Source organism: Nansenia antarctica, assembly GCF_963989245.1.
Source record: "Nansenia antarctica genome assembly, chromosome: 3".
Lineage (NCBI taxonomy): Eukaryota > Metazoa > Chordata > Actinopteri > Argentiniformes > Microstomatidae > Nansenia > Nansenia antarctica.
Window position 1 is genome coordinate 1,722,176 of NC_137688.1, and position 10,000 is coordinate 1,732,175.

The window sequence follows — 10,000 nt, forward strand, 5'->3', positions numbered from 1 at the left end:
ATTGGGAATATCGGAGCACACCACACACAATGGGGTGGCTGTGGCGCTGTGGCGGGTGTGTCTCAGGAGGTAGAGCCGCCGTCTAATCATCGCAAGGTTGACAGATTGGCGGTTCGAGCCCCGGCTGGCCACATGTCGAAGTGTCCTTGGGCAAGACACTGAACCCCAAATTGCTCCCAGTGAGCAGGCCGGTGCCTTGCATGGCAGCTTGCCGCCATTGGTGTGTGAATGTGTGTGTGAATGGGTGAATGAGAGGCCGTTGTAAAGCGCTTTGGATAAAGGCGCTATATAAGTCAGTCCATTTACCATTTACACAATACGATCACAATACGTTCAATCCATGATTTTGTGTCTTCGTGTGTGGGGTCTCCTTTATGTGTGTGCCAGGCTTTAGTCCTTTCTTCGTTGTTTATACCCAAACCGTCTGTACGAACCCACAGCTTGGCACACCACCCACAGCCCCGGAAAGACCTTTGTTATTGGTTTACCGCGAGTCAATTGAATTTGTACACTGAATACTTGTGCGAGGATGTACCCGAAACATGAATGGCTCAGATCGGGAGGAATCAGATCACTGAAGAGAGTACACAAGATTGTGTCTGACCCCTCACATCCAGCTCACAGCTTGATTGCATTGCTCCCTTCTGGACAGCGCTACAGGGCCACCAGGACAAAAACATCACAACACTTGAACAGTTTTTTCCCCAAAGCCATAGCCCTTGTCAATAATTGCTGATCATTGTACCTTGCACTTTACATGTTCTTGCACTTAGTTGTACAGTATTTATTCATAATATCCACTCATATTGGTACCGTATATTTTGTCTTGAGTATTGTCGTGTTGTCGTCTTGTTTTTGTATGTACTGTAGCTTGTTTAGTATGGTTGAATACCAAATCATGTTCCTAGTGCACTGCACATGGCGAATAAAGTTGAATTGAATTGAATTGAATTGAAGATAGCTCTCACGACCGATTACTGTTAACGCCGACCCAGAGCTGGAAGGTTTTTTAACGTGGTGATAAAAACCCGCACGCACGTCACAATCGATTTATGACACTGTTATGATGGACCCATTATTTTGGGGGAAATGTTAATTGTACTCTAGGTTTGACTGGTTTAGGCTTTTGGGGTCATCGTAAACGAAAGCTAAACAACGATTTCCTCCCTCAAGTCCTTCAACACACACTCTACAGAGCAGTCCTAAACTGGGAGATGACGACCTCGAAGTCACGTTGATGTATTACCCAAGTCAGATACGATCATGGTGACTGATAACAATTATGTTCTGTAAATGGAACAATGACTGTGTCTGGAATGACTCAATGGAGGACACTGTTAGTGGAGGGGACTGTGTGTGCAGGGGAGAGACATTTGCCGTGGACTTCTGTCTGCGGGGAAACGGGCCTGGGTTCAATGTTGTTAACACAAGCATGCACGGAATGCCACAACACAATTACCCTTTATTACATTATACTCATCCGTACACTCTGATAGCATCGACACACACGCTCTGGCTGTCCCACCGCCCAACGCCCACCGCCCACGCCCCCACCCCCCACCCCCCACCCCCCACCCCCCACCCGCATATATGTTCACTGTGCTAAATAAGGGGGGTTGGAACTGTGTTTTCTTCCTCGACGGTACTGTAAATGTAGGCCTCCTCTCCTCTCCTCTCTCCCTCTCCTCTCCTCTCCTCTCCTCTCCTCTCCTCCTCTCTCCTCTCCTCCTCTCCTATCCTCTCCTCTCCTCTCCTCTCCCTCCTCTCCTCTCCTCTCCTCTCCTCCTCCTCTCCTCTCCTCCTCCTCCTCTCCTCTCCTCTCCTCCTCCTCCTTCTCCTTCTCCTCTCCTCTCCTCTCCTATCCTCTCCTCCTCCTCCTTCTCCTCTCCTCTCCTCTCCTCCTCTCCTATCCTCTCCTCCTCTCCTCTCTCTCCTCCTCTCCTCTCCTCTCCTCCTCCTCCTTCTCCTCTCCTCTCCTCCTATTCTATCTCTGCGCTCTCTGCTCGCTCCTCTAGGCCTGGCTCCTCTCCTCTCCTCCTCCTCCTCTCCTCTCGTCTCCCTCCTCCTCCTTCTCCTCTCCTCTCCTCTCCTCTCCTCTCCTCTCCTCTCCTCCTTCTCCTCTCCTCCTCCTCTCCTCCTCTTCTATCCTCTCCTCCTCTCCCTCTCCTCTCCTCTCCTCTCCTCTCCTCCGCTCCTCTCCTCTCCTCTCCTCTCCTCCTCCTCCTCCTCCTCCTCCTCTCCTCTCCTCCTCCTCTCCTCTCCTCCTCTCCTATCCTCTCCTCCTCCTCCTTCTCCTCTCCTCTCCTCTCCTCCTCTCCTATCCTCTCCTCCTCCTCTCCTCTCTCTCCTCCTCTCCTCTCCTCTCCTCCTCTTCTATCCTCTCCTCCTCCTCCTCCTCCTCTCCTCCTCCTCTCCTCTCCTCTCCTCTCCTCCTCCTCTCCTCTCCTCTCCTCCTCCTCCTCCTCTCCTCTCCTCTCCTCTCCTCCTCCTCTCCTCTCCTCTCCTCTCCTCTCCCCAACTCCTCAGAGGTGCTAAGGTGTTAAGGAGTCAGTGGTTCTCAACCTTCATGTACTTGTGACTCAACTACCAAGTTGTTGTTGTTTTCGTGAGACGAGAGAGTAAAGAAAAACAATTCCCCCAACAAGGATCTCTACCAACAACCGATCTTAAACGCTATCGTATCATATCCAGTAGACCCGGCCTAACCCATGATTTTGTTTATCACCATGTTAATTCTCGTAAGCGCTTCCACAAGCTAATCCGTTAGCACCTCCTCCTACCTCCCTGTCTCTCTGCTCTGTGTCGACAGTATTTTCCCACAGTGGTTACCTGCTTTTTGACCTGCGTTTGCCCCCCCCATTGCTAAGTGGTCACCTACCAAGCTGCCTCTAGATTAACCGTCCCTGTGGTTCTTGGAAGGGCCTAGCTTTGGCTACATGCCAGGCCAGCCACCACAGGGTGCTAAGCTCCTTGTTTGGGATTCTACCACTAGCAAGAAACAGCTACTTACTATGCACAGAATCTGAGCTATTCAAATGTGGGTTAGGCATCCTACTCTTGGTGTCTGACGCCTCTGTGAGAGGTCTTATTGTGGCCAAGTAGAATCTGAGGGGAGGGGTGCAGTGGGGGGGGGGGATTACATATTTACAAGATCATTAGGCTAAATATCATCGCATTGAAATGTACAATGTGAACAGTGATACTCAACGACTATGAAAAAAAATGTCAATCTCTTGGTTTTTGGGGGTCTGTTTGAATAGACCCAAGCATGCCCTTTGGCGGACGGTCAGTTGGCAGGAGCTGGGATATGGTCCTCCTCCCACACTTCCTCTCTAAGTAGCTCTTTGTCTCTACGTCTAGTTCCACTCTCTCCAGCTGCTGGAGTGGTCCAAATGGCACATCGTATGACCGGCTATTCATACTTTCTATTCATCACTTCAACACTAGTTTGTTCACATCCGTTCAGTTATGATCCACAGTGTACAGTGAATAGATTAGCTCCTTAGTCTGTCTGGCATTTGACCCAACACAATGTCCAAGAACCTATCAACGATTGGCGAACCCGTATCCAGACCTCTTTACTGGGTGTAGACGTCCAGAACCAAGGAGCTCTTTACTGGGTGTAGAGGTCCAGAACCAAGGTCCTCTTTACTGGGTGTAGAATCCCAGACCAAGGACCTCTTTAAGGGCATAACTGACATCGCCCTGACAGTTATGCCCTCTACTGTGTTCTTCATGAACAGATCCCCACTCAACCCACTCCAACTGGAGAAGGACAGGCCCAGGGGAGGCAGGGAGATGATGAGGTGCCTAAGTGCTTCTTGACATCAGGTGGACTACCTGTCAACAGCGGGCAGGGTGCCGGTAGTGGGGGGCAGGGTGCCGGGGGGCAGAGTAGGGAGGCCAGGCGATGACAGGGTCAAGGCCAGGGAGGGAGGGGGGCATTGGAATGGGGAGGGCTACTCCCTCCAGGTCCCACAGCAGAGGGGTAGAGAGAGACATGGACGTGGCAGGTGGGGATCGGGGCGGGGGGGCGGACTGTCATGGTATGTGGAGTGATCCTGGGGGTGGGGAGGATGATGTGGGGGGGGGGGGGGGGGGGGGGGGGGCAGGAGCGGCCAACTCGGTAGGCATGGAGGGGGGTGACGAGAGGATAGGCATGGAGGGGGGTGACGAGAGGATAGGCATGGAGGGCGGTGATGAGAGGATAGGCATGGAGGGCGGTGATGAGAGGATAGGCATGGAGGGGGGTGACGAGAGGATAGGCATGGAGGGCGGTGATGAGAGGATAGGCATGGAGGGGGGTGACGAGAGGATAGGCATGGAGGGCGGTGACGAGAGGATAGGCATGGAGGGGGGTGATGAGAGGATAGGCATGGAGGGGGGTGACGAGAGGGTAGGCATGGAGGGGGGTGACGAGAGGGTAGGCATGGAGGGCGGTGATGAGAGGATAGGCATGGAGGGCGGTGACGAGAGGATAGGCATGGAGGGCGGTGACGAGAGGATAGGCATGGAGGGGGGTGACGAGAGGAGGGTAAGAGGCTGATCTGAAGCAGGCAGAGATAGGGAGAGACGGCTCCAGATCGACCCTCTCGAGAGAGACAAGCGCTGTTCCGTTCCCATGGAGTTGCTCTGCTGAATGAATCCTGTAAGAACGTAATGTTGAATTTGTAAACTTTCAATTCTTACATTGTTTTAACGTTTCGGACGGATATCAGTCGAAATACTAGTTGCGTCTAGTTTTTTCCAACTTTGCAATGTGCTGAAATATTGTCGCTGATATTTTTTGTTCGGTTCATTCTAATTTTGTTGTTGTTTGTTTTTTGCGAGTATCCGTTGACACACTTTCCTGTTTCCAGTCAGAGATCTTCTGTTCCCTCAGGAGTTTGGTAACGGCCACCTCCACACCAGAACCCTCTATGACCCAGGATGAGTCATGCATCCTCTGACCTCCACACCAGAACCCTCTGTGACCCAGGATGAGTCATGCACACCAGAACCCTCTATGACCCAGGATGAGTCATCCACACCAGAACCCTCTATGACCCAGGATGAGTCATGCATCCTCTGACCTCTGACCCAGGATGAGTCATGCATCCTCTGACCTCTGACCCAGGATGAGTCATGCATCCTCTGACCTCTGACCCAGGATGAGTCATGCATCCTCTGACCTCTGACCCAGGATGAGTCATGTGACCCAGGATGAGTCATGCATCCTCTGACCTCTGACCCAGGATGAGTCATGCATCCTCTGACCTCTGACCCAGGATGAGTCATGCATCCTCTGACCTCTGACCCAGGATGAGTCATGCATCCTCTGACCTCTGACCCAGGATGAGTCATGCATCCTCTGACCTCTGACCCAGGATGAGTCATGCATCCTCTGACCTCGGTTTCACCAATCCCATCATACCCTGACGGCGACTGCCCAGTGATGCTTTTAGCTTGATACGCAAACATCCGTAGCTGCGTTTCCCCAGTCCAGTACTGTACAGTAGATAGCTGCTCCAATCAAATCAAGCCCTGGCGTGTGGGTCAGATTAGCAGTGCCCACATGTTTCGCTAGCTTGGAAAACATCCTGTTGACATTGAGCTCCCTGAAGAGTTGAGGAGGAACTCCGAACATGACTGCAATGTCGGGGGCCTATACTAGATCAAATGCTAGCATTTTGCTAGCATATCAGCCCAATAGAGCTCTCAGGTCTCCTGACTCTGGTTTTCTCTGTGTACCACATGTACAAAAGAAGAGATTTGGTGAGGCTGCATTCTCATTTTATGCACCCAGATTGTGTCTCACTGCCAGTTTACATTAGGGATGCAACCTCAGCACATATGTTCAAGTCAAGACAACAAACCCATCTTTTAAATATTGCCTTTAAATGACTAAATAATTAAATTATGATTATATAATGATTGGAGCACTTTGAGCTGCAACGTTTGCAGGAAAAGCTCTATACAAATAAAACGTTATTCTTATTATTCTTATTATACAAACTTCATAGCAAACTCACCTATCAGACCAACTGTCATTCTCCCTCGTTCTGACTCCTACCAGTGATGTACAGTCTACTGTAGTTTAGGAAACTTTGATGTAAAACCAATGAGTAAGTTACATAAATGCATGAACACTGAGATAAGAAGTGGCTCAATGGAACGCCTTCAAGCATGCATTCAGAGTCAGCGGTGCGTATCTGGTGAGACCGACTCTTATTGTACGAGGCTTTTGGTTTCAGTACAAAGAGGAAGCGAGCTGGGTATTAGACTTGCAGCTGGACCGCAAGGCCCGAGGCTGCTGGGTAATCCTTTATTTACCCTCCCTTGTGGCAAGTTGGAGCTATTTTTATTGATGTAGTAGAGAGCACATCTACATTGCCGCAAACACGTTCCTTGACATATGTGTCGGGGGGGGGAAGCACGTTTTAAGTGAGAGTATAGTGTTTTAAGTGGGGTAGAGTTTAATTCTGTTTTTTGTGGGCAGAGAGGAATTCGCCAGCTTCGACATAAACACAAAGCAGACCCCCGAAAGAAACCAAAAGTCCTCTGTTCACGCTTCAGGGACAATTAGTCAAGGATTTGCCTCTGTGTATGGAGGGGCTTTGAGGGGTTAAAAGCACTGATAACCTGGGCCTAATCTCTCAGCACTACTAACAGAGATAGACTCACAGCAGAGACAGTTCAGTGACTAGAGAGAATGAGAGAGAGGGGGAGGGAGGGAGGGAGGAAAGTAACATATATATTTTTTTTAAAGAGAAAAAGGTCAAAAGCTGATGGGATCTCGGTCACTGTCTCCTGCCTCCGATGTCTCTCTCTGGCCTCGTGTCTGACTGGGGAAATGTTAACACTGAATTTGTCTCATCTTGTTTCATGTTGGGAAACAAATCACACACATAAACACTGCATGTCTTACGCTTCCAAAAACCTAAAAAAACTAAAAACGAAAATACAAGACAAGGCTATCAAGAAAAGAACAATATTATTATAGTAAGAGGCAAGAGAAGACTTGTAAGAGCACAGGAAGAGAAAAAACATCAGCCTTGTTTTGTCCTCGTCCTCATCAGCAGATCTTCCCCAAACGTTTAATCTCGGCTGTTCTATTTAAGTCCGTTATAATCATACTCTTCTTGATTACCATCCGCCGTTCTCGTGCTTCTGACCAACCCCGGGACCGATCGCTGCGGCCATCGCAGCGATAATAGGATTAGAGTGGGACCCTGCCAGATCATGAGCCTTAGTGGAGTCCAGCCTCTGAAATCGTCTTAAAACATCACCGACCTTCCAGCAGCTCGTTCTGGAGCTAAGATAATATCCTCTTAAGCTCCGCAGACCCGTAATTAGGCTCGAATTCGGCTTTAATGTGATTATTAATTTCATTATTGTTGACTTTATCTCCCGGTCATGTGTAGTGTGTTATTCTGAACTATGATCTGAGCATGTCCTACGCGAAACCTCTAGGAGTTACCTATCACATAACGGACCTCATTGTCTCTTAGCTTGTTTTATAGCATGTTTTTGTCTAGTGTGTAATATTTGTGATATGTTATATGTGTATATGTTTGTGAATATGTGAATATGTTTTCTGTTTTTGCACCTTCAGAAGAACCACTACAATTTCATTGTAAAGGCAACTGTACAAGGACAATAAAGTCTATTCTATTCTATTCTATTCTATTCTATTCTATCACGGCATACTGCTTTTGCATACAACCATCCTGTTTCTAGTGTTAGAAGCAGTTATGGTTGGGTTGTTTTGGTCCGTTCTTTTCATTCTTCTGTTTTTGGGTCTGTTTTTTAGGCAGATATTAGTGAAATAGGCACGGTAGTGGGGATAAGATAGATCTGAAAGTAGCCGTTGCCGGAAGTTAGCATTTAGCTTCTGGGTTAGCCTGTGATGCTGAGCTGTTACTGTTTGTTGTGTGTCATTTCTTTTCATTCCGATTGTTATCCTACTTTCACCTCTTAGCCAAGGCTAACTGGGATTTAGCCTGCTTTTATATGTATCATCACGCACGCACACACACATACATACACACACATGCACATGCACACACACACACACACACACACACACACACACACACACACACACACACACACAGACACACACAGAGACAGACACAGACACAGACACAGACACACACAGACACAGACACAGACACAGGCACAGACACTCACTCACACACACACACACACACACACAGACACACACACACACACACAGACCCAGACAGACACAGACACAGACACAGACACACACACACACTCTCACACACACACACACACACACACACACACACACACACACACACACACACACACACAGACACACAGACACACAGACACACACACACACACACACATCTTTTTCTGTGGTATATGCATGCACACAATATTACTGATCTTTATGTGCGTTTTCTAATCAATGCCGGACGAATATGTGTGTTTTGTGACTACGGCAATAGTGCAAGGAATGAGCGCCACACTATCAACACCACGTTTGACCGTATTTCCTCTTTCTCTCTGCAGGTGTCTTCACCCTGCGTCCCTGCAACGAACTACGAGCTGGTAAGAGATTCCTGTCTTCTCTGGCCTCACGTTGACACTCGCATCAGTTCATTTTAACTGGAGAGGTTAACCTTGTCCCCCTGCTCCCTTCTAGTGTGTTTGTGTAGCACTCGTGTGGTCTTGTCCTTTAGTACGTTATCAAAATAGCATTTGAATTGGCCTGGGAGTCCGAATGAGTACTACAGGGTAATAAAAACAACATTAGGGTTGTTGCATTACCTTGTTTGGTCTGGGTTAGAGATTCTCTTGGACCTGGGAGGGTTAGCTCTGTGCATGTTCATGTCCTGTGTACAAATGAGCTCTAATCCTTGGCAGAGGAGAGAGCGGCGTGTCTGTCAGGCTGTTTCTCTGTCAGGCTGTTTCTCTACCTGCTCACCCAGACAGGCCGCCATCCAAAACCCTTTTTAAGGCCGACTGAGATATTTTATGAACTATTGTATACGGAGGAGGATGATGTAACCGGTTTGGTTTTATTTTTATTAGGATCCCCATTAGCTGATGCAAAGCGTGAGCTAATGGAGATGCTAATAAAATATATATAACAAAGAAAGAAAAAAAAATATATTATATTATATAAAAAAAAAAATATATAGCCCAAGAACAAACAAAACATATGACCAAAGAAGAAACCATCCAACACACAATAAATAGTCAGTAAAGCAGCAGGATCTAATGCGAACGAGAGAGAGAGAGAGAGAGAGGGAGAGAGAGAGAGAGAGAGAGACAGAGAGACAGAGAGAGAGAGAGAGAGAGAGAGAGAGAGAGAGAGAGAGAGAGAGAGAGAGAGAGAGAGAGAGAGAGAGAGAGGGGGAGGGAGGGAGAGAGAGAGACTGAGGCGAGTAGCATCATGTGTTTTTTGAAACACAACATTTTATTCTGGGTTTTAGAGATATGACCTGGGAGGGAGTTCAACCATGGCTCTATACATCCCTGCACGTTGTTTCAAATTTGTTTTGTTAGTTACCACTGGTGGCATGTCTGGTGGGATGTGTGTGTGTGTGTGTGTGTGTGTGTGTGTGTGTGTGTGTGTGTGTGTGTCAGAGCTAATTGTGAGCTGCCTATACAAACAGACAGAGGTTGTCTGTTTTTTCGGTTTTTACAAGAACGAAAGAAGGGATGCTTTTAACATCCCATCAGCTTCAGAGAGTCGGTCATGCATGTCGCTTCTGTTTGCTCTCGTTGTGCTCTGAGCTGTTCTGCTCTGAGGTGGTCTAGTGGTTAGTGAGTTGGACTTGTGATCGGAAGGTTGTGAGTTCAAATCCCGCCTGAAACCACACCCTGCCCTTGAGTAAGGCACTTAGCCCTCAGTTACTCCAAGGGGAATGTCCCTGTGATTCGTAATTGTAAGTCGCTTTGGATGTGTTGTTGTAGTACCCGACAAGACCACCGGGCCAGTCATCTACACTGAACAAACATAGACATGCAACACTTGGAGAAG

At 48.2% G+C, this 10,000-nt stretch overlaps 1 protein-coding gene across 1 annotated transcript in view; it reads left to right on the top strand.

Annotated features, from left to right (window-relative positions):
• LOC308153197 (tensin-1-like) overlaps positions 1-10,000 on the top strand; it is a gene marked incomplete at both ends in the record, with an annotated part of 215,051 nt that overhangs the window by 94,890 nt on the left and 110,161 nt on the right. The window contains 1 exon segment of the mRNA XM_080526283.1: positions 8,524-8,562. Within this exon segment, the coding sequence (XP_080382409.1) occupies positions 8,524-8,562 (39 nt within the window).